The sequence below is a fragment of the Carassius auratus genome, chromosome 24, assembly GCF_003368295.1.
Source record: "Carassius auratus strain Wakin chromosome 24, ASM336829v1, whole genome shotgun sequence".
Lineage (NCBI taxonomy): Eukaryota > Metazoa > Chordata > Actinopteri > Cypriniformes > Cyprinidae > Carassius > Carassius auratus.
The window spans coordinates 12888770-12912963 of record NC_039266.1 but is presented as its reverse complement, the minus strand read 5'-3'; the positions used below and the strand labels follow the sequence as shown (position 1 = coordinate 12912963).

General features: G+C 35.4%; 2 protein-coding genes across 2 annotated transcripts; one reads left to right on the top strand and one right to left on the bottom strand.

The window, feature by feature from the left end:
• Positions 1-1094: 1094 nt before the first annotated feature.
• Positions 1095-3000, bottom strand: LOC113041857 (phosphoenolpyruvate carboxykinase [GTP], mitochondrial-like; the record flags this gene model as incomplete). Its single annotated transcript, XM_026200423.1, has 4 exons — positions 1095-1549; positions 1683-1783; positions 2467-2608; positions 2838-3000. Coding segments are annotated over 4 exons (861 nt in total), but the record flags the coding sequence as incomplete, so codon positions are not given.
• A 790-nt stretch (positions 3001-3790) lies between these two features.
• LOC113042328 (myeloid cell surface antigen CD33-like) lies at positions 3791-23242 on the top strand. The gene is made up of 7 exons (XM_026201094.1): positions 3791-3894; positions 4453-4596; positions 20919-21311; positions 21556-21870; positions 22044-22137; positions 22250-22292; positions 22733-23242. The coding sequence occupies exons 2-7, from the start codon at positions 4509-4511 to the stop codon at positions 22934-22936; spliced, it is 1137 nt and encodes a 378-aa protein (XP_026056879.1). The 5' UTR covers positions 3791-3894; positions 4453-4508; the 3' UTR covers positions 22937-23242.
• Positions 23243-24194: the final 952 nt, after the last annotated feature.

The following is a 24194-nucleotide window of genomic DNA, read 5'->3' as shown; positions in this document are numbered from 1 at the left end:
TAACTCATGGATCATTTGTAATTGTTACATATTTTGTTATAGGATGTAATGGTGAATCAGAATTTTTTAAAATCACATTCATATTAATCTTCTTGAGTTTTTTTTATGCGATTTTGACACTGTCCCAGTTTGCCAATAGCATATTGTTAAATTGGGACAGGGTATTACTGGCAAACTGGGACAGCCATTCAAGTCATTCTAATGGAGGAATTGAGTTACCTTTTTATATGTCCCTCATAAATTTAGTTAGTTAGCTAGATATTTCAACAAAGACTGACTTAAACTACGCCAGCTCTCACGCATTCACCGTGAGACACACACAATTAACACTTTTCACATGCTCTCACGCCACACATCCATTTTCTCACGCACAGAAAAATCGCGAAGCAAAGAGGACACGGAGACCAACAGACTAGACAGAGCGGGTTACTCATGATATAAAAAGAAGACAGAGGACTGGATCATGTGCATTTTTTGCGAGGACTGGTTCCATCAGACGTGTGGCGAGGAGAATGGCCTCATTGAAGATGGGGAGGCGTTCACTTGCACTGGCTGTATTGACGTGTAGATTAACCTACCATACGGAAATTAAATTAAGCCTGTGTGCAATCAATTAATTCCTACAAGAAGATATGTTAATGAAGGTTATTATTATTATTATTTTTTTTTTTGTATGAAATAAATTTAACCCAATATAAAATTTTGTGGGCAGGCGAGGGAGGGGGTGGGTTGAATTTGCTGTACCTGCACTTAAAAAAAGTGATGTTTATATTATTGTTGTTGTTGTAATATTGTTGTTTATATTGTTATTGTGTATTTAATTTATAAGGCCTACACTTGAATAACAACTGAATGTGTTTTAAGTGTCCCAGTTTGACAGTAGCGCTTTGAAAAAATGTGGTTTGGGGTCATTGTGTGTTTTAGGAAGAGTCATCCATCCTGTGTTTAATGTTTATTTCTTTTTTATTGTCTATAGTATTGGAAATCTCCTAAGCTATTTAGAATAGTATCATATGAGCGGCTAAGACATTTGGATATTTATAAAAAAGTATGCAGAATATAAATTATCAGAAAGTGTCCCACTTTACCAGTATTCACCCTATATATATCAGCTCTCCTTCCACTTGAGCGGGCAGATCAGCTCCAACCTGCTGGGTGAAGTAGGTCCGAAGCTCCTGTGTTTCCTTCTGCCAGAAGGGTTTGGGCAGGTCAAAGAGGGCACCCATATCGATATTTCCACCCAGGCCTTCTGTGTTTATGGCACCGTTTTGTGGAATCCATCCCACAATGCTTTGGGTGGCAGCCTCATCTTCACTGGTACGACCGCATCGTTTGAAGATCCACTCGAGGACGTGTGCGTTCTCCCCAAACCCTGGCCACAAGAAAGAGCCGGTCTTCTGATCTTTTCGGAACCAGTTGAAGTGGAAGATCTTGGGGAGTTGGGTTTGGCCCTTGCGTGTCTCCATACTCAGCCAGTGGGCCAAGTAGTCACCAAAGTAGTAACCGAAGAAAGGACGCATGGCGAAGTGGTCATGCATGATTACTTTACCTAAAGAAAATAAGCCACATATTATAATGTGTAAATATCAGTATGAGCTTTTTGCTCAGTTTGTCAGTAAGTGCTTAAAAGTAGTGTACACCTTTGTGTACTGTTTATCATATGGAGAAATGAAAGTTTGTACCTTTATGTTCAGCAGCAGCTGTGGATTCAGATCTCATGGCTGCACCCACAAACACACCGTGACGCCAGTTAAATGACTCGTACACCACTTGGAAAGGCACACTTGGAAAAAAAGACATTTTAAGGTGTAATGTATAACACGTCTATGTATATATACAGTAGGCTACTGTTAGAAAATTTGAGGTCAGTAAGCTTTCTTAAATATTTTCGAAGACTCTTATGTTCACCAAGGCTGCATTTATTTGATTGAAAAAGCTGTGATAATGGCATTATTGTGAAGTATTATTACAATATAATGCCTTTTTGTTTTAATGTATTAAAAAGCTAATTCATTCCTGTAATGGCAAAGCCAGCATTCATGTGAAAGTTTTGTCATCTGCCACTTTAAATGCCTGAGTTCCTAAAAAGCAGGATAGATTCTGATTGGCTGTCAGTGTTTTCATTCATCAGCAGAAAAAAATAATATAAACATATTTTAAAAGTGATTCCAGTGATATCTTTCCTTTGCGCCAAAGGTATTCTTAAATTTAGAAAGATTCTACGTGTTTCCATTATTGTTATAGTTATTGTCCTTGGTATGAAACAGTGTTAATATCAAGATACTATTCTAGTATTTATTAATATTTTGAGAAAGGTTTTTCTATTTTGTATTTTCCAGTTGTTGTGGGTTTTTTATTTCAGGTAACTTAAGTAACTTTAGTAAAACATTTTATTTACCTTAAAAGTATTAATTTCTTACATAATATGTGCATTTTAAATGTACAGTTTTGATTCAGTGATGCTACACACTTTGTGGTCTTCTTCCACCAAATACAATGGCATCAATGGGGACGCCCTCATCACTTTCCCAGAGAGGGTCTATGATGGTGCACTGGCCAGCTGGGGCACAAAACCTGGAGTTCGGGTGAGCACACAGTGAAGAATCACCTGAGAAACACAAGAACAGATAAACCATCACCATTATAACACCATGCCACAGATGCTGTCCATGTAATAATAATAATAGATAGTTTTATTTACTATATAAATAAATTATATTATTTGTTGTTTTTTAAAGGTTTATATATAAATGTTGCAGAATACAATTATAAGAATATGAATTGCAGAATATAACTTTTTTTATATTTTGTAAAATGCGTTTACTGAACAATTTTACCATACTTCCAGGATTTTCCATGCCAGTCTGTGAGTTTGATTCCTGGTGCAGGTGGTTCCAGACCCTCCCACCAGACGCCCCCATCGCTGGTCTCTCCCACGTTAGTGAACACTGTGTTCCTGGAGATGGTTGCCATGGCATGAGGGTTTGTCTTCAGGGATGTTTTTTATTATTTATGTTTAATTTGTGGAAAGGAGTTCAGTAAGGAGGTCACACTGCTTCAGTCAGAAGCTCATAACTCATGTACAATTCTAAGGTCTGGAGAGACTCATGTGAAATCAAGAGAGAAGCAAATCAGTTCAGTTTGTTAAAGAACCTTTTACAGTGCTTGGATATCATTGTCTTTAACTGCATATGATGATTCATACTGAAATGACTTTCACAAGATGATAAGTTAAAACATTTCAAAATACACCTAGATACTTTTTTCCAGTCATGTATTGTGTCATTGAGGATTTTCTAAAAATACTGCATAAAAATTTCATCACATTCTTATTTTGAAATCTTGTGTTGTGTCTCTTGTCTTGTGGTGATTGTATCATAACTTACACAACTCTGATTGGCCATTGCATTCAAGAAGTCTACAGATATGACTGTGATTGGCTTCATTGCTCAACACTATAGAAACACATTGAAAATAAAAACTTTTGATGCTCTCCAGAATGCAAACAAAAATGTATGGCTGGATCATTTTTCAGATCTATTTTGCCAATATGCTAATATTACAGCTTCAGCTGAGGATGCTTTTGCTTTTATTTGAGCTAGCACTGCTGTAGATCTGGGCCTGTGTGACATTAAAAAACAGCTCAATAACCATTTATTTAAAGCAATTTACTTTTTACATGTTTGAAAACACAAAAGAAATAGAAAAAGGAAGAATCTCTACTCGTGACGTCTCACGTCTGTAGTTCCTATAAATACAGTATCTTCCTGTGTGACATTACATTGGGTTTTAGTGCAGTGTCACGGCATGAAGCATGTTAAAAAAAGGGTAGTTGCAACAAAGAGGAAAGTTTTAGGGACATCCACTTCTTAAAAGTTAAACTACTTTTCTGAGGTAAGAAATTTAATTATTGTGCTTTTCTTTCTCACAGAAATAGTGTATATTCAATATATACTTATACAAACAATATATATATATATATACTATATATACAATATATTGTTTATAGGCGAGAGTTTCCAGTATTTTCTCAGCTTACAGTGAGTTCTTGAGAGTTTTTCTGTAAATCAAGTCTCAGTTCCAGTCATTTATCTCCATTAATGTTTTAGCATTATTAAGGTATTTCGTTTTTGCCAGAAAGCAAAAATAATTTGGTATAATCAATTAATGTATATTTTTTATGAATAGAAGTTTATTTAGTAAATGAAAATAACTCAGTCACTCAGATGAATTTACTTATGTAACTTTAATTGTGGTCAGCCTGATGAGTTGTCATAGTTTTACAGTGCATGAAAAGGCAAACATGATCAATATCAGATGACTGTGTACAGTAGCATGAGTGTAACAGTGAAAAGTGGCTTATCCTTATAGATAATTATATTACACTAGGTAACAAATAATGAGTTATGGTTGATAAATGTCCGTGACAGATATGTATTTTGTGTTGTTTAGTGATAAAGTGTACTCTGAAGGTGTTTTGGACTCATTTGTTGCTATTGTAAAGTCCAATGTCATCCACTCTACGAACCCTGATGGCAGGAAACCAGATAACGTCCTTTATTTTCATCAGCTCTGTGTTGGTACATACTCACTCAGGTTGGTCAATCTTTCTCATCATTACGAATGAAATGAACAAAGTCATGAAGGGGAAGTCGTGGCCTAGTGGTTAGAGGGTTTGACTGTCCTGTCTCCGGCTGGCAATACCACGACTGAAGTGCTCTTGAACAAGGCACCGAACCCCGACCTGCTCCCTTGTGCTGCATCTTAAATGGCTGCCTGCTGCTCCAGGTGTGTGTGCACTTAGGATGGGTTAAACGCAGAGCACAAATTCTTGCTTAGAATGTGTATTATGGAAAAATGCATACACTTACTTGTATTTAAGTTCTTAATTCCCTCTACAACATGTTTTTAAAAAGTGATTTTCATAATAGTGTTCTCTGAGCACAAAAAAATATATATATATGTGAAAATAACAAACAATCAGTTTTTCTGTACTTTTGCTAAACATCTGAACTCACTAGACTAGAGTGCACACTATTGGGAAACTTTGTTACAGACTTGGCACATTTTTCTGAAGAAACCTTTAGTTTAGAAACACATTCCAGAGAAAGACACAAGTCTCAGCATGTATTTCAAATCTGAGAATAATTAAATTATTCAATAAGATGTACTTTTTTATTTATTTATTTATTAGGCCTATATTTTTTATGAGACTTGAAAATAAAAGGAATATCTAGTATATTTCTGTAAGGTGCTGTAAGGGCAAAATTTCCAAAGCCAACTTTTGCAATTACAAAAGTAAAGACGTAAACAACATAGCTAATTAGTTTGAAATGGTGAAAGACATTCACATAGCCTACTTGATCAGGGTTTATTTTAGTATATTCCTCCAATGCACCTGTACCAAAACCCTTTTTTCTCCATTAATGTTTCTTTATGTCCCGTACAGACAACGCCAACACTTTGAAATGTGACTGCAGCCCTTTGGCCTGTGAAAATATGAATAACTAAACAAATTATAAAAAAATGATCCTGATCAGTCCATAAAAATTACACAAACTTCCGAGATGTTAACTGCATGAAAAGTAATAATGTAAAATGTATTTAAATTATTTCCATTCATGCCAAATTTAAATCTGCAGCGTATTTCGACCGCCAAATCATTTGATTGCGTTTTACATTAGAAACAAACACTTGCAGTGCATTGAGAGTTGAAGCGCGCAGATAAATGTTGATCTACATTCACTGAAACACTGAAGCAGTTCTGCGCGTTCACATTCTTCCACCAACGAACGGAACTGTGCTGCTTACTGCGCCTATATTAAGACTTGCTCAGCAATTCACAGTCTTTAAATCCATATAACTTGTGCTATCATCGGTGGGAACTGTCTGTTTACTTCTAGTAAAAAGAACACTAATGGTATATTCACACCTAGTAATGCAATGTCAATGACGTGAATAGAGGCGAAATCACACCAAGTGATGCGACTGACACGCAATGTGCAAAGTGTTGAGAACTTTTTATAGACTCTTCTCTCTATGGTTGAGAAACACCCGGCTGCAGCCTTATCTGATTGGTTCGATTGTCTTTCACAGGCATTCATGATAGGAAATGTGCTCGGTTGGTGTAGGGTGGAGTAGCCTATGTAAAAAAAAGCTAAAAACGCTGTGCAGTTTTACATAACATCAGGCACATGCACACATAGACATCAAAGGGGGCTTGAGCACCTGCCCTTTTTATTCCTGGAGAGAAAGTGCCCTTTTTTCTGGGGTGCTTTTTTTTTTTTTAAATAATATATATTCCTGTTTGCGCACAGCTTCCCTGTCAAACAAATATATTTATTGAAGAATAGTATAAATATCAGGTCAGGAGTTCTGAAGCACTCATTGACCACCAATCCAAGATCAACCAAGCCATGTAATAAAATAATTTAATAAAATAAGAACGTCCCCAGTTAGTTAATGACTTGCATCAAGAGTCTTTCCCCCTGAAATTTAGAAATCTAAATTGGTGAATCTAGAAGAAATCTACAGATGCAAACAGATGGAGGATAGGCTACACTCTAAAAAATGTAGTAAATCTGAGTAACTGCATCTGTACATTAATAAATAAAACTGAGTAGAAATAAGTTAACATTAAAAATAACAATATTTATAAATTAACTTTTTAATTATGAACTTGTTTTTTATTTCCTCTCAACCTTTATAAAATAGTATTCCATACAACCACAAATACATATATGACATTGGCTTTTATTTAATTTTATTAAATTTTTACTCAATTATTTTGGTAAGTTTAATTCAAACAATCAAGTAAGATTTTCAGAGATTTTATTAAGTTAATTAAGTTAAATATTTACTAAGCCACAGAATATTTTTTCAGTGTAGTAGGTTTAAAACAAACTCCATCTAAATGTGGATTTTGAAGGTTTTATTTGATGATGGTGATGATACAGTCCTCCCTCAAATGTGAAACTAAGTCCTTGTCAGTCACCATCAGTTATTGTGTATGTGTACATGCATAGCAATAATAATATTAATGTATTTGATTAAAACATTAAGGCAATTCAGTATTCTGATGCTTAGTTGTGTGAAGCTAAAAAGTTATTTTGCTTGTGAAACAAAAAGTATTTAAACAATTAATTTTAATCATGCGTGCAGTGCAGGGCCAGGCAGGCAGCATAATGCAAAGTTAACAAAATAGCAGCAACAACCTTCTTCAGTTTTGAGTGAATATTTGTGTTGATTTAAAAGTGTTATGTGTTCTGATAAAACCAAAATAACTAAAATGATGTAGTGCCTTGTGCAAAAAAAAAAAAAAAAAAAAAAATTATTAGTAAAACACACCCCTTTGCTTGATGCAGTTATTTTGGTTATTCTAAATATATACTTGAAGCTAGTAGCATAGAAAATGTTTTCAAAACATGCACATTGTGGGATGGTTTCCTTTGCTGCTCTATAAACCTAGTGAATACTAAGGAGACCATGGTTTCTGTGTGAACTGATTATTTTGTAGACATCTTTTGAAAATTAGAGTTTGAGGAAGATAAAATTAATTAACTTTTTTTAATTATTTTTTTAAAAAGGAAGTCATTGTTGCGTTAATATATATACTTTTTTGTTTCCAAAAAGAAAAATAAATACGTAATTATGAGAAGTGCCCTTTATTTCACTTGAGCCCCTGCCCCTCAAAATGTCTGTGCACGTCCCTGTCCATATATATGTACAAAAAGCAGTTTCTTTGCCATTCTCATGACAAAGAGTTCTGTGGAGACCAAAGGTTCAAAGCCCCTTCCCCGCCCCTCAGGAATTTCAGTCTGGTTCTGCTAGTTGGGGGGAAGTCAATGGAAGTGTTTAACTCGATCTCATAGGTTTACAAGTGATGTCCAGCGTTGCATTTCCATTACGAACAACACATTTGACACCAAATTTCTCTTCTTCGAATTGAAATTGTAAATAATTGTTCTAGTGGTTAATGTTGAAAGCTGTTGTGTTAACAAGTTGGTTGCTCATCTTGCTTGGGACTTGTGGCACAGAATGTTTTATGACTTCCTGAGGAATCCGGCTCCATGTTTCAGACACAGCTTTGATAGACTCTTTAATTTGTCTGGTTCGACTCATTTCTGTTACAGTAGTTACATTTCAATAAAAATTGTAGGCCTCCTACACTATTAAAAATGTTATTGGGGATAAAATACCATAATGATTCAGGTGTTCTCAAACATTCCTTCAACAATTTCACCTTAAAGGTTTAATTTAAGTCACCGAAGTCCAAAAGTTCAAATCCGTCTTCATCCTTTAAACCAGAGAGCACCGCTTTATTAAGTTGATGGTGTCTGTTTTCCATACAAAATTTGTAAATATGGTATTTATATCTTTACATATTGAATCATTAACATTAAGAGAGAGAGCAGGATAAACGAATCTTGAAATCCCTTCTGCTTTAGTCAAAAGAATCCTTCCTAAAATAGAAATATCTCTTTGAAGCCATAAATTTAAAATTGTTTTAGATTTCTTCAATTTAGATGAAAAATTTAGTTGTTGACGTTCTTTGTGATCCTTGCAGATATGAATACCTAAATATTTTACACATTTCTTAACAGGTAAATTAAACACTTTTTTCTCTTCAGTCTGAGGCATAGGATTTCACATTTAGATTTGTTAAGCATTAAACTTGAAGCAGCAGAGAATTGGTCAATTAGGGTTATAGCATTATCAGTTTGATGTTTGTCATTCAAAAAGAGAGCTGTATCATCCGCTAGTTGAGTAAATTTCCCTACCAAAAATAGACAATCCCTTAATAATAGGACTATGTTTAATATGTAATGATATGTTTAATATGTAATGAAGTAATTCAACCAACCAGCAGGAACAAAAATGGTGAAATAGGGCAACCCTGGCGAACTGATCTCAGTACAGGGAATCTTTTGGTTGTGTTGGGATATAATATCACAGAACTATCAATATTTTTATAAAGCATTTCAACTATAGATATGAAATTTTGTCCAAAATAAAAAATCTGAAGTGCTTTAAATAAAAAATACTGTTCTACCGTATCACATGCTTTATAAAATCAAGAAATACTATTAGTGCATCAGTATTGATGTTATCAGAATAATCCATCAGGTCTAGAACAAGTCTTATATTGGAGCTAATGTGACGTTTAGACATAAAACCTGTTTGTGTATCACTTTTTCACACTTTTTATTCTTTTAGCAAAAATTAATGATGAAATTTTGTAGTCAATATTTAAGAGTGTAATAGGTCTCCAATTTTCTATCAATTAATGATCTTTATCAGGCTTAGGGAGAAGACATGTTAAACCTTGCTTCATGCTCAAAGACATTTCCTTTTTTAAGATACATTCTTTAAATAACTCAAAGGATTTTCAATCATTTCCCATAAATGGAAATAAAATTCAACTGAAAGCCCATCATTACCTGGTGATTTACATTTTTTCATTGAACTAACAGCCTCTGACATTTCCGCTTTAGTAATAGGACGATCGCAATTGACCACTTTGATCACACTCAATGAATTGAATATTAGACTTATATGTATTGCTATAAAATGTACTAACATATCTTGAAATATCTAAAGAATTAGAGGTAATGTTATTATCAATTTTAAGAGTAGTTTATTTCTCTTGCGGTTTTGTTTCTCTAAAGCAAAGAAATAACTCACATTTTTTTCTCCTTGCTCTAGCCATTTTGCTCGTGACCTTGCAAAAGCTCCTTTAGCCATATCAATATACATATCATCTATTTCCTCTTTAAATTTTTTCATGATAGTTTCTTCTTCCTCTGAACGATTATTCTTCATCATTAAAATATTTAAATTATCCATAATGCTTATTTCTTTTGCTACATTCTTTTTTTTAAATTGCTTTACTTCATTTAATTGCCGCTTCTTTAATTTTAAATTTGAAAAATTCCCATTTTTGTATGTGATTCACATCACATCTTTATTATCAAAAATATTTTTTGCTGTTATTTTGACTAAATCACAAAACTCCTTATCTTTTAATAAATTATTATTTAGTTTCCAATAACCATGTATATTACCATTTTGTTTTGTTCCTGCTAAATGGATTGCAATTAATTTATGATCAGAAAATGGAGCATAACTATGTGATGATTCTGCCACAAATTGCAGACAAGAGGGAGATATAAGCCATAGATCAATTCTAGACTGAGAGGATCTACTAACATTGCTCCAGGTAAATTCATTAATATCAGGGTTTAGAAAACGCCAAACATCTATAATTGCTTAGTTGTTCACAAATGTATGCAGTACTTTTGAATCTCGAATGTGGAGTTAATCTTACAGGTACCCTCTCTACAAGATCATCTGGAGCATCATTATAGTCACCTCCAATAATTAAATGTGCCCCTTTATATTTGTTTTTAAAGACTTCAAGTTTCAAGCAAAGTTGTAAAAACATTATTTTTGCTTGAGCTGTATTGTTATAGTTGTATAAATTACAAACTATAAAAAAAAAAAATTCTAATTTGAGAACCAAGATTATCCATCTACCCTCATTTGAGGTCATGGGTATTCAATGATATCTCCTTTAAATTTATTAAGTAAAATTACGACACCTGCAGACTGTTGGGAGGCATGACAGAAATAACATATATCACCCCATTGTGCTTTCCAAAACTTCACATAATCGTCCACCGAATGAGTCTCTTGTAAAAAAAAAATTAAATCAACATTTTTTCATCTACTGAATAAAAAGATTGATTTCCTCTTGGTGCTATCGCGAATACCTCTTACATTCAAAGATATTATTTTTAAGGAACTAAAACGGAAGTCTGTCATAATACAAAAAAAAAGAAAAATAATGAACTGGATGTCTGTTAAAGTTATAAGAACTAAGTTAGTTAAAGGAAAATAAAAAAAAGACCTGAGATAGAAAATATAAAAGATTAGCTTACCACTAAGTAGAAAACTCTGAACATGAGTACCTCAATAAACTCCTTAACATTCTTATTTTAACTATTGGAGTGAACATATTGCTCTTTTAACTGTCTACCACACTCTAAAAATGGCTGGGTTAAAAATAACCCAATTGGCAACCCAGCACTGGGTAAATATTGGACAGAACACATGCTGGGTTAAAGTAACCCAGCATGCTGGTTTACACATTTTAACCCAGCATGCTGGGTTATTTAGAAAACCCAAGATAGAGTCATTTTTACCATTTGTGGGTTTGCATTTTTATGATTCTGGGTTATTCTTGCTGGGTAATTCTCATTTCACTTTTACTTAACAAAGCAATCATGGACTAATAAATAATGAAGAATACAGGTTATTTAGACTGTTAAAAATATTTTTAATGCCATCTGACATTCAAAAATATTTACCAATGACAAACAACATGGAATTTTCCCTTTTTATGTTTCCAGCAAATGCAAAATAAATAAATAAAAATCACAGAAATACAGTTGCAATAAATAAGAAAATTATTTCTGAATGACCTGTGTCTAGCTTTTTAACTATTACATTTTGAGATTTTTAGCTATTTAAATACACAGTGAAATGACATTGACAATTAACATTCTTTAAATTTAAATGTAAAATCATTTAAAGATGTCCTTAAATTTATATCAAGTATATAAAGACTCCTACTTAGGTAGATGTGCACTGCTTAGGGTAGTTCAACATATAGTTCACCCAAAAATGAAAATTCTGTCATTTATTACTCAACTTCATGTCGTTACAAACCCGTAAGCCCTTCGTTCATCTTCAGAACACAAGTTAAGATATTTTCGTTGATATTCGAGAGCTTTCAGACCAGGGTGAATAATTAGTGACAATTTTCATTTTTGGGTGAACTATTGTCAAACACTTAAGCTCTGAAGCAAAGATCTACACCTGAGAGCAGTGTACTCCGTTATAGAGCCTGTCTACGGAAGGACAATTTTCAAATGGAATTGCTAATTATATTTTCAATTGCGTTTTGCACATGTGACAAATTGTGACAATCCAAACACAATTGCAAATCTTGAACAAAACACTGTTTCAAAAACACTGAACAAAAATTACGGTTTCAGTTTAGTGACTGCCAAATTTCAAATGGAAAAACAAAGTCAGTTTGTAGCTGTATTTTCCATGTATTATGAGTAATAAGCCTGTCATATTGATCAAATACTGCATCATAGCAGCTTTACAGTATTAAATAGGAAAATAGTGTGTAATAATGCAAAGGGACAAAAGTAAACACTCAGTTTTCAGTTAAAGTCAATTCGTCATTGATTCAGTGATTTATCGTCCCTCTGTGCAATCAAGTGGATGATATCGCTTGATATTAATTGTCCCCAACTAAAGAAAAACAAGGAACCAAAACTCCATCGGTGACAGAATGGAGAAAAATCCTTGTGAGAAACCAGGCTCAGTTGGGGGTCAGTTCTCCTCTGACCAGACGAAACCAGTAGTTCAATTCCAGGCTGCAGCAAAGTCAGATTGTGCAGAAGAATCATCTGTTTCCTGTGGTCTTGTCCTGGTGGTCCTCTGAGACAAGGTCTTTACAGGGGATCTGTATCTCTAGTTGTCCTGGTCTCCGCTGTCTTTCAGGGATGTAGAGGTCCTTTCTAGGTGCTGAACCACCATCTGGTCTGGATACGTACTGGATCCGGGTGACTGCAGTGACCCTCTGATCTGGATACCGACTGGATCTGGTGGCTACGGTGACCTTGGAATAAGAGAGAAACAGACTAATGTTAGCATAGATGCAACATAAGAACAAGTACATGAGGTTTTATGAATTACCATGTCTGTTTTTTCACTGTGTCGCACATGTTACCTGCCAAAACTCAAATGGAATCTTTAGCATCTGAATTTCCAATGCCTCACATTGAAAACTGTCAATTTTTGTCAGAGGTGGGACCATACTATGGAGAGTGTTTGTATTGGGAGGTGACGTCACTCAAAGACAACTATGCAAAATGCTTTGAACAATGGAGGTTAAGGCACTACTAAAGGCAGCTGCCGCTCCGAGAGATGTGTGATAAAAAACAGACAGTGCAATCCGGATCTCCCTATATTCTGGGCACCTCACACAATAAATAATTCTGTCATTTTTACCCCAAATGCAGCTACTATCACCCGCTAACCGTTAGAGCCACATGGTACTATTGGTCAATATTCACCATTAACCAAATGCTTTTCACCTGAGGTATAAAATATAGGGTAAGATGCAGCTAGGTAAATAAGAGTAGAACTGCAATGTTGTTTGCTGACGTGCAACAGAGTGCAAACAGTGAGAGATTTGGGGTAAAAACTACAAAATATCTCCCAATACAAACACGCCCCATAGTATAGTCCCACCCTTGACACAAATTGACAGCTTTCTGTGTAAGGCATCTGAAATACAAATGCTTTTCAATTGAGTTTGGACTATTTCACAATGTATATGTCCACATGTGGAAAAATACAATTAAATATACAATTTGAAATTCCTTTTGAAAATAGTGCAGAATATCCTTACCTGTCCATTGATTATGATCAATGCCTGAGAGATCTGCTGTCATGGGTTTTGTGGACTCTGCTCAGTTAAGGAATTCCATGTTTGTTCCAACCTTTAAAATAAAGTTGAAAAAAAAGAAAAAATACAAATTGTTTTAATAACAGTGATTCAGTTCAATTAACTGTGTGAAGTTAATCATGAAATTGACCCATCATGATTATGAGTTAAATTCACCTATGAGTTGGGTTACAGAAGCAGAATATGATATATTGATTGGCTGAAAGGTGTGCTTTCAAACTGTCTAATCAATGGGATGTTCCAGTCATTATAAATCACAGTTTTATGTTAATATGCTGGCTATATCAAACACACACAGTCACTGGCACAGATAAGGGAGATCACACTGCATGCGCGCAAACAGACATTTTTATGACAAGTCACGTAGGTAAAACAGTCCATATATAAAAACTTACAGATGTACCAAAGTGATAAGGACAAGTCAAAAACACGATCTGGAAAATTAATATATGATGTTTACGCTCATAAATTAGGTACATTCTGGTGCAGCTTTAACTATAGCACGAAATAAAAATATATGTGCGTTTAAGTTACGTGAGGGTTAACGTTAGTTGATTATCACAGACAAACAATTATGTAAAATGTATAATAAACACGAACTTACCGTTAGACGCCTCAATAAGACTGCACTCGACCAGTTTTTCTCTCACAAATGTATCCATGCGCTTTTCTGACAGGAAAAAACACATTTTGAATTATAATTTGTATGTAAAAGGACTTTATAAACCACAAAAACATCAAATCACTTCACTAACGCGGCCAGCGTCACTCGCTGTGCGTGCGCGCACTTTGAAATGCCCTGAGACGTCGATTCTTTTCCGGGAATCACTTTGTTCGAGAATTACTGAACCGGTTTACTTGAACTGGGTCGTCGGTTCTTTTAGACCTGCGGTCCGACTATATTGTACGTAATTTGTATGATTTAAATGTCGATATGGACAACTGCAGGCGTTTACATTAGAGCAGAAAGTCGTATTCACTTTTTGAACTCATTTGACTCACTTAAATATCAAATTCCCTTTTCAGTGTCAGAAGCTACTTTTTCCTCTATTTTCACAGGTATTCGCATATTTCAGCCAGCAGTCACTTTCTGAAACTTAATAAAACTATTAATCTGTCGTCTCAGATACCTTAACGATTATGCGAGTCGCGTAACGTAGGTTGGCCGTTTGAGGTAAACAGTTCATCATTTAACGTAAATAATGTTGGCCTGTAGACGTTTAACAGTATTGTTGCTGCAAAAAAAAAAGTTATAATTCTGCCAATTTAAAATAATTATTATTGAAAACATTAAATAAACTTACCTTAAAACAGTTGAAAGCCGTGGCTTTGCCCCGTTGTTCTTCCAAAATGACAGTTGGGGAGCGATTTAAACATCTTCAAGGCGCGTTAAATAACCCAGCGCTGGCCTGAATCAACCCAGCGACGCAACCCAGCAGGTTTAACCCAACACCTGGTAAATTGAAACTACCCAAAAGTGTTTAAAAAGAAATTAAATAACCCAACAAAATGACCCAACAGACTCAACCCAGCATTTTGGGTTAAAAAATAACCCAGCCGTTTTTAGTGCAAAAGAGCTAATCGTGTGACATCATTAACTTGAAAATTTTACCTCACATTAAGGGAAGTTTAACAAGTTATGCGGTGTGTCTCACACCGTCAATGATTACAGCAGACCCCTGCCATTTCATTTTCTTTCCGTCAGCATGCGCTTTCTGAACAAGAGGCCAGAGTTTATTTCTGCATTGTCTCTCCAGTTGGGTTAAATTTTCCGTCATTCGAGGATTCTTTCTCTTCATGACATCAGCGTTGAGAGAAGCTCTCCATAGTCTGATTCTGAAGGTGCGCATGGTGAACTGAATGATGATTGGACTTGTGCTTTTATCCTCTCTCGGGCGTCCAACCCTGTGCACAGTGTCCACCATGAACCCAAGCTTGCTCTTTTCCTCTGGAATGATTTCCGCAATAATCTCCAGCACCTCCTTCCTCACATCTTCGTTGCTGCTCTCTGGAAGATTCAGAAGATGAAGATTCCATCTCCTACTGTACCGCTCGGAATCTTCTTATTTCTCCTTCAGGATAGTCATCTGGTCACTCATCTGTTTTACTGCATCCTCAGCAGAGGTGGAAAGTAGCGAATTACATTTACTTGCGTTACTTTAATTGAGTAGCTTTTTTGTGTACTTTTACTTTTTTAAAGTAATTTTTAAAATCTGTAATTGTACTTTTACTTAAGTATATTTTGTTTGAAGTAGCCTATTGTACTTCGCTACATTTTAAAACACATTAATTACTGAGTAAAAAAAAAAAAAACACTCCCTGGAAACTACGTCAGTAAATACTGTGCAGGAGGGCAAACTGGCGCTAAAAATCACAAGAAAGATGCAGACGGACAAAACAGGCGCGTTATTAGTGGTGCAGACACCGCTGAAAACGAAACCCCGTCATATTCTAATAATTGCAACGTTGCATTGGTGGTTAAAATGAAGCTTTGACATTTTAGCAAGAGGTTTTGCACAAATTAGCCAAAAAGACTAGTGCGGAGTGTGCGATATATATCTTCTGCGATAATATCATTGTTGTTTTAACAATGTGCGCGCGCATTTACAGTGCGTTCTTTCACTGTGTGATTCAGTCTTGTAAAGCGCATTTAGAATGATCACAAAATTGAAGATAGGGGCAGAAAATGTGCATATTTATATCATGTCATATAGTAAATCAAAATCACACAAAGAATGCCGTCTTTTCCTCCAAAAATCATGATTATATTATTTTTTTTACAACAGGTCAGTAAACAAGTTAATTAAAAGACTTGCGTTTTAGACACCATATTGCCTGTTTTTGCTCTATTTTTACAACAAAAAATAATTCCAAACACAGCCACCAAAGCACAGTTTTGCGTCTCTGAGCTACATGACAGTGTATCGTTTCTGAATGAATCAACTGTTTAAATGATTCAGTTCAATCGCAGTGACTCACTTAATAACAGTGACTTGCTGACACATACTGGCCATTTGTGACGGTTGGGTTTAGGATAAACACAAGGGGAGGGCAGGATCCAATAGCAAGGTATGGGTTTTATTAACAGAAGGGTAAATACAAAATAAACAGTCTTGATAGACAAACAAACCAAAAGAGGGAACCGGATGAAACGGGGAAACGAGAAGGTAGGTGAAGTCTCGGGAGACAAGAGCATAGACACATAGGATAAGGACTCCAAACAGATGACAGAGAAAGACAGCTATACATAGGGAGACTAATGACAGAGGATTGTCAGCACCTGTGCGATTCTAATTGGAGTGCAATTACTGTGAAGACAGAACCAGACTAGAGGAATTAAAGTGCCTATGGTGAAGTGCCTAAGGAGAAGTGAGCTCACTAGGGAACACCCAGGAAAACAGAGACTGACAGCGTGACACCATTTTAATTTCACATTTAAAGTATCTTTTGATTTTTATAATTTCTTATCATTTCAAATGAGTATTCAACATTTTATGCCTTGTGTATATCAAAACATTATTCATGCATTTGTAACTGCAGGTTAAATGCATTCTTGTCCTGCACTAAACAGTGTGTAAATACATCTAAATGCCACTTCCGATGAAGCTTCTGCATTTCGTCTGCATTGAAACTCAAACTCAGTTCCTGGAGGGCCATATAGCCCTGCAGAGTTTAGTTCTAACCCTGCTCCGGCACACATATCATGTAGTTTTCAAATAAGCCTAAATGATTAAATTAGCTGGACCAGGTTTGTTTAATTAGGGGTTATATCTGAACTATGCAGGACTGTGGCCCTCCAGGAACTGAGTCTGACACCCTTGGTCCCATTTTTGCCTCCCCACCACTGTTAAAATGTAACTAAGTAAGTTTTACTCTGAGTACATTTTAAACAAGCTACTTTTTACTTTTACTTGAGTAGATTTTTAGACTGGTACTTTTACTTGTACTTAAGTAAAATTTCATTCATGTATTGGTACTTTTACTTGAGTAGAATATTTTTGTACTCTTTCCACCTCTGATCCTCAGTACCTTTACACTGAATCTCCAGCCCTTTCACATTTTGTTGCACTTTAGCAATCGGCTGTATTTTTCATGATCATTTCTTCAAACTTCAAAAAACGGTCGTTTAAGCTCTTAATGGCTTTTAGGATGTCATCATTTGAAACTGCATCTTCTTCTTTAGTACAGACTTTCTTAGGATTTGGGCTTTTTGTGGGAGTATCAGGAAGAGGTGTACATAAAACCGAGAATGAACTTTCAGCATCTATGTCCATTAACAAGCCTTCCTTTCTCACCTACTTAGCATCTCTCATTGTCATCGTAGCACACTTGTCCTGGCTCATTAGCAAAACTTTAGCTTATAACACAGTGCGCACGTGTCCTCGTTTAGCAAGACTTTGGTTAGGCAAAGGGCCTTTTATTCGAGTGAAAAAAACTTACTGGATGCAAGAACAACGCTCCACTCCTTCATTTGTCGATAATACAGTCTCAGAAATTCAATCTAAATCATTAGTAGGCCTACTCGATCAGAGTCTTGGAGCTCAGAATAAAACATCTGCACCGGTCGCCATCTTGGACCAACCCCCCAGCGCCACTTAAAGGCTGTGTTGCAGGGGTTAATTTTTTAAACAAATTTCTGCAATTTGCTTGTTGGTAATAAACATTTAAATTGTTATTCATTGTATTTTATGTTGTTGGGTATCACAAAACGGAATATAATACGAAAAAGTAGGTACTATCTTACAGCGGTCTCCTTTCCCCCACAATGCATTGCATCATGTCACGTTGGGGAGAGAATTTACCAAAGCACGCCTTGAGAGCATTGAGAGTGACTAGAGAGACGAGTAGTAGACGAAAGTATTCAGATAGTGCAGATTATAGATAAATAAATAAATACATAGATATATACAGGTCCTTCTAAAAAAATTAGCATATTGTGATAAAAGTTCATTATTTTCCATAATGTAATGATAAAAATGTAACTTTCATATATTTTAGATTCATTGGACACCAACTGAAATATGTCAGGTCTTTTATTGTTTTAATACTGATGATTTTGGCATACAGTTCATGAAAACCCAAAATTCCTATCTCAAAAAATTAGCATATCATGAAAAGGTTCCCTAAACGAGCTAATAACCTAATCATCTGAATCAACTAATTAACTCTAAACACCTCAAACTCAAAAAAGATTCCTGAGGCTTTTAAAAACTCCCAACCTGGTTCATTACTCAAAACCGCAATCATGGGTAAGACTGCCGACCTGACTGCTGTCCAGAAGGCCATCATTGACACCCTCAAGCGAGAGGGTAAGACACAGAAAGAAATTTCTGAACGAATAGGCTGTTCCCAGAGTGCTGTATCAAGGCACCTCAGTGGGAAGTCTGTGGGAAGGAAAAAGTGTGGCAAAAAAAGCTGCACAACGAGAAGAGGTGACCGGACCCTGAGGAAGATTGTGGAGAAGGACCGATTCCAGACCTTGGGGGACCTGCAGAAGCAGTGGACTGAGTCTGAAGTAGAAACATCCAGTGTGCAGGAAATGGGCTACAGAGAAGCAGCACTGGACTGTTGCTCAGTGGTCCAAAGTACTTTTTTCGGATGAAAGCAAATTTTGCATGTCATTCGGAAATCAAGGTGCCAGATGGAGATGAAGATTTCGTTTTTCAGCACTACCTGGCACCTGCTCACAGTGCCAAAACCACTGGTAAATGGTTTACTGACCATGTTATTACTGTGCTCAATTGGCCTGCCAACTCTCCTGACCTGAACCCCATAGAGAATCTGTGGGATATTGTGAAGAGAAAGTTGAGAGATGCAAGACCCAACACTCTGGATGAGCTTAAGGCCGCTATCGAAGCATCCTGGGCCTCCATAACACCTCAGCAGTGCCACAGGCTGATTTCCTCCATGCCACGCCGCACTGAAGCAGTCATTTCTGCAAAAGGATTCCCGACCAAGTATTGAGTGCATAACTGAACATAATTATTTGAAGGTTGACTTTTTTTGTATTAAAAACACTTTTCTTTTATTGGTCGGATGAAATATGCACATTTTTTGAGATAGGAATTTTGGGTTTTCATGAGCTGTATGCCAAAATCATAAGTATTAAAACAATAAAAGACCTGAAATATTTCAGTTGGTGTGCAATGAATCTAAAATATATAAAAGTTTAATTTTTATCATTACATTATGGAAAATAATGAACTTTTATCACAATATGCAATTTTTTTGAGATGGACCTGTAGATAGATAGACTTCATATATAGATAGATAGACAGACAGATAGATAGATAGATATCGACCAACAGCAACCCAAACGCACTGACTTCCCCTACAGCACAAACATTTTCACCGGAGGAAGAGATAAACACTTAAAAACGCCCATATAGCTAGCATGATGCCTTCTATTTCTAGATGACAAAGACAACGTTTACCAGTTCTACGACAGTATGACAAAGGTTACCGGTACTTATCTGAACTAATGTTATGATCACTGCCACTAGATATAAAGAAAACGTTTATTTTTTTACTCGGTGCTACTCAATGACAGTATAATATATATATATATATATATATGTGTGTGTGTGTGTGTGTGTGTGTGTGTGTGTGTGTCGTTATTGTGCACTGCTGCTCGTAGACTAGCTCCAGTGCTCATTGCTGCGATGCAAAATGATAGCAACTCACCAGGAAACTTCACCAACTCTCCACTAGGGCTGGGATAAACGATAATTTTTTTAACGATTAATCTAGCGATTATTTTTCGATGCATCGATTAATCTAACGATTAATTTTTTCAGACCGATTCGATTTCGATTATCTCCCCATTAATTGACTACTAACAATTTATACATGTTGATGTACATATCTGAATGAAAAAAAAATGTATTCCTTAACATTGCAATATATGTTTACTGCTCTTAAAATTATAAAATAAAAGATTGACTAAGAATGCATTACTTTGCACTTGTATAGAGATAGCATTCAATAAAACTTTGAAGCCTTGAAAACACATAGCTTACTGAAACAAGCTTACTGAACACATAGGGCCTAGCTTACTGAAAAAAAGTAGTTCTTTCAGATGAAAATAACAACAACTTGATGTCTAGCGCCAAGCATTTGTGCTTAGGGCACCCAAACAGCTAGCGCCGGCCTTGTTAGCACACTTCAAGTTTACATTGAATGCTATTGCAGTGGGTTTTAAATTTAGCTACTAAAAGTAAAAGGATATATGACCTCAGTTTGTTATTAGTGTAATATTAATGCATGTTTAAAGTTTAATTGTAATGTAATCCATAGGGTTAATAGGAATTAAAATCTAAATGCTCCTTTCTTCATGTTTCTAGCATGGCTAATGTGTTTTATGTTCCAGCTGATAAAGACTACTCTGCTGTGATGCCTCAGACAGTAACAGCTCTGACAGGCTCCTGTGTGCAGATTCCTTGCACATTCCACATCTCCAATTTTGAACACAAACTTAACAAGGCAGAATCTATTTATGGGATCTGGACAAAAAGCAAATCACAGTTTAAAAAAAAAGATGGTTTTATAGCGTTTAACAGCAGTGAAAACATCATTAGAGGATTCAGTAACATACAGATAACTGGAAATATCAGAGAGAGGAACTGCACAACTGTCTTCTATAACATCATGAAGAATCATTCAGACCTCTATTACTTCAGACTGGAAATGGAGCCAGTGTTCAAAGCAACATTTAACCCCAGTACAGATGTTACAAAAAAGACTGTGAGGATCAATGTCAGAGGTAAGTGTCATCCCAGACCAAAGTATGAATTTGTATGAACTTTAAGAAGAAATGAACAAACTACATTTTTAAAAAATACCATAACATTATAAAACTGTATCTTCTTCATTAGGGGTGGTAAATGCATGTAGTAGCTGACACTTTGTAAAATGTGCTAAACCTCACCCCGAGTGTGAAAACCTGACCTTCTTACAAGTGCAATGTACGTTTTCCGTAATGCTGTCTGCCATCATTTACCCTGTAGATTCACCACAACCTCCTGAACTTAAACCCAGTGATCTGACAGTGATGGAGGAAACTACAGTCAATCTGATCTGCTCTGCTGAAGCCCCCTGTCCCAAACAACCTCCTACAATATCCTGGTTTAACATCTCTAAATCTGCTCTAATTACAACACAGTTACAGGAGAAACCTGATAAAACCCAGTCAGTGGTTTCAATGCTTACGTTCAAAGTTTCATACAAAGATAACAGAAGGAACATCACCTGCATTGCTACATATCCAAGAAATACACCTGATGCCTCAACTGTGGAGACTATAGTAATGCTACGAGTCATTTGTAAGAGATTTAAAGTTAATTTGTTTTAATGATCGTTGATGTGATTAAAGTGAAAATTTAGCAATTGTTAACCCTGTATGTAATTGTGTTTTTCTTAAAGTTCCTCCAAAAGAAACTCACATCAACATTAAGCCATCTGTTGGCACTAATGAACTTTGTCTTTTGTAATTTAGCACAGAGTGGATTCTCTCATCTGGTGATATTTGGCTGCACAGGAGGACTTTTGGCTTTTCTTCTGTTGTCTGCTGTATTTTTCTACTGTATGAGGTAAATAGATAATACCATGAATGTAGTTCATGTCTTTAATGTTGTATTTATTAATTGCATGTTTTATGAATTTATACATTTTCAATTGTGTTCTTTTTTTCTTTTGCAACAGAAAAAAGGCTTCAAGACAGGCCCATGTCATAGGAAGTGATCAGGTACAAAGTAACACTGAGTAACTTAAATTTTAAGTTAAATATTGCCAGTTGTTTTGTCCACAAGAAAAAAAATTCAGAATAAAGTCACAGCAGAACTGATGTCTGTGCACGTCTGTGTCTCAAACCATAGCTGTTTGATTCCTGAATGAATCAGTGTTTTTGAACCATTCAGTTGAGTGAATGATTCAGTCACATAATCATTACAAAATGTAAAATTGTTCCTGAATGGTTCTCAGTATATGAATAAATCTACTGAGAAAAGACAGCAACTGTCATACTGAACATTTTTGTAAATTGTTTGTATAAAAGTAAATTGTTTTCTGCTAATTTTCTGAAGACTAATTCACTTCACTCACTGTATTATCTCCACAAACAATGCTTCTTTTACAGCAGAACGAAATTTATTTAAAAACAGTTTTTCTCAAATTTCTCCCACTCAGGCTGAGGATAGAAACAGAGACACCATGGCTATTTGTACTAACAATGTCACTGCAATCAGCAAGAATGATGAGAAGAATGAAACTGATGATCTCTACTATGGTGAAATGGACTTCTCCAAACTCCAGACGGGCCACAAGACAGAGGAACACTCAAACAATGTCTCAGAGACAGAGTATTCTGAGCTTCAAGTGACACAGAGATAGAGACAAATCAACTGTGCTCAGAAAATAGACGAAGTTAAAAAAAAAAGTGACTTTTGTTCATGTTAAATCTTGCTCTTGTGCATGGGTCTGTGACTTTTGTTCAGTCACCAGTTTTCACAAATCCCATAATAACATCTTTTAACTGGTTTAACATTATCTACTGTAAATAATATTCTATACTCCAGCAGCTTCAAGGAATGTAACTAGAATAATATTAAATGCTCTTAAAGCTGCAGTAGGGAACTTTTGTAAAAATATATTTTTTACATATTTGTTAAACCTGTCATTATGTCCTGACAGTAGAATATGAGACAGATAATCTGTGAAAAAATCAAGCTCCTCTGGCTCCTCCCAGTGATCCTATTGCCATTTGCAGAAAGTCATCCGCTCCCGGTAAAAAACAACCAATCAGAGCTGCGGTCCGTAACTTTGTTTGTGTTCAAAATGTAGAAAAATGAACATAATAAGCGAGTACACCATGAATCCATTTTCCAAACCATGTGTTTAGCTTGTCCTGAATCATTAGGGTAAACCTCTAATAAGTGTTTATATTAGGACAATTTTAGATTGCTTCGAGTACCTTTGTGATTCTTCATAGACATAAACAGAGAGAAGTAGTTCCGGCTACGATGTTCTTCTGCAAGACGCAAGCAGTTCTGTTTATTAACTGCTAGAGCGTCAAAAGTTCCCTACTGCAGCTTTAAATATACTGATAATTTACATGCTGGTTACTTAATATAAGATGCTTTAAGATTTTTTATGTAAATAAAATATAAAAATGGTCACTTTGTGTGTTTTTTCTTTTGCATTTTCAACTTCCTTTAGTGTGTAATGTACATAAAAAAGATCTCCAAAGTTAAACAAACAAATGAACAAAATAAGAGGAGACAGTGTCTTGTTGAGTGTCAGTAGTGTGTCGTCGCCATGTCCAAGAGATGCTGTTTCACAGATATAATATACTAATACTAATACTAATACTAATATACTAATATATGTTCACAGGCATAACTGTGTTTAAAGAATTAGTTCACTTCCAGAATATAATAGTATAAATTACATTAAATGCCATTGTATGCAATGTTTTCTATCATTATATCTTGTAACGTTTACATTCAAACATAATCTTACATGATAATGTCCCTTTGAAAACAAAATGGATATTGTAAACATGAGATTTATAGCATATTGTAAAAAGTAAAGATAACTGCAGTATCAGTATAATCTTTTTTATGTATGACAGTTTATTAGATCTGATGTT

Coding starts and splice junctions, on each gene's coding strand:
- LOC113042328 (XM_026201094.1), top strand. CDS start 4,509: ATGTCATCCACTCTACGAACCCTGATGGCAGGAAACCAGATAACGTCC. Junction 21,871..22,043: donor AGTAATGCTACGAGTCATTT/GTAAGAGATTTA, acceptor TTTGTAATTTAG/CACAGAGTGGATTCTCTCAT. Junction 22,138..22,249: donor GTATTTTTCTACTGTATGAG/GTAAATAGATAA, acceptor CTTTTGCAACAG/AAAAAAGGCTTCAAGACAGG.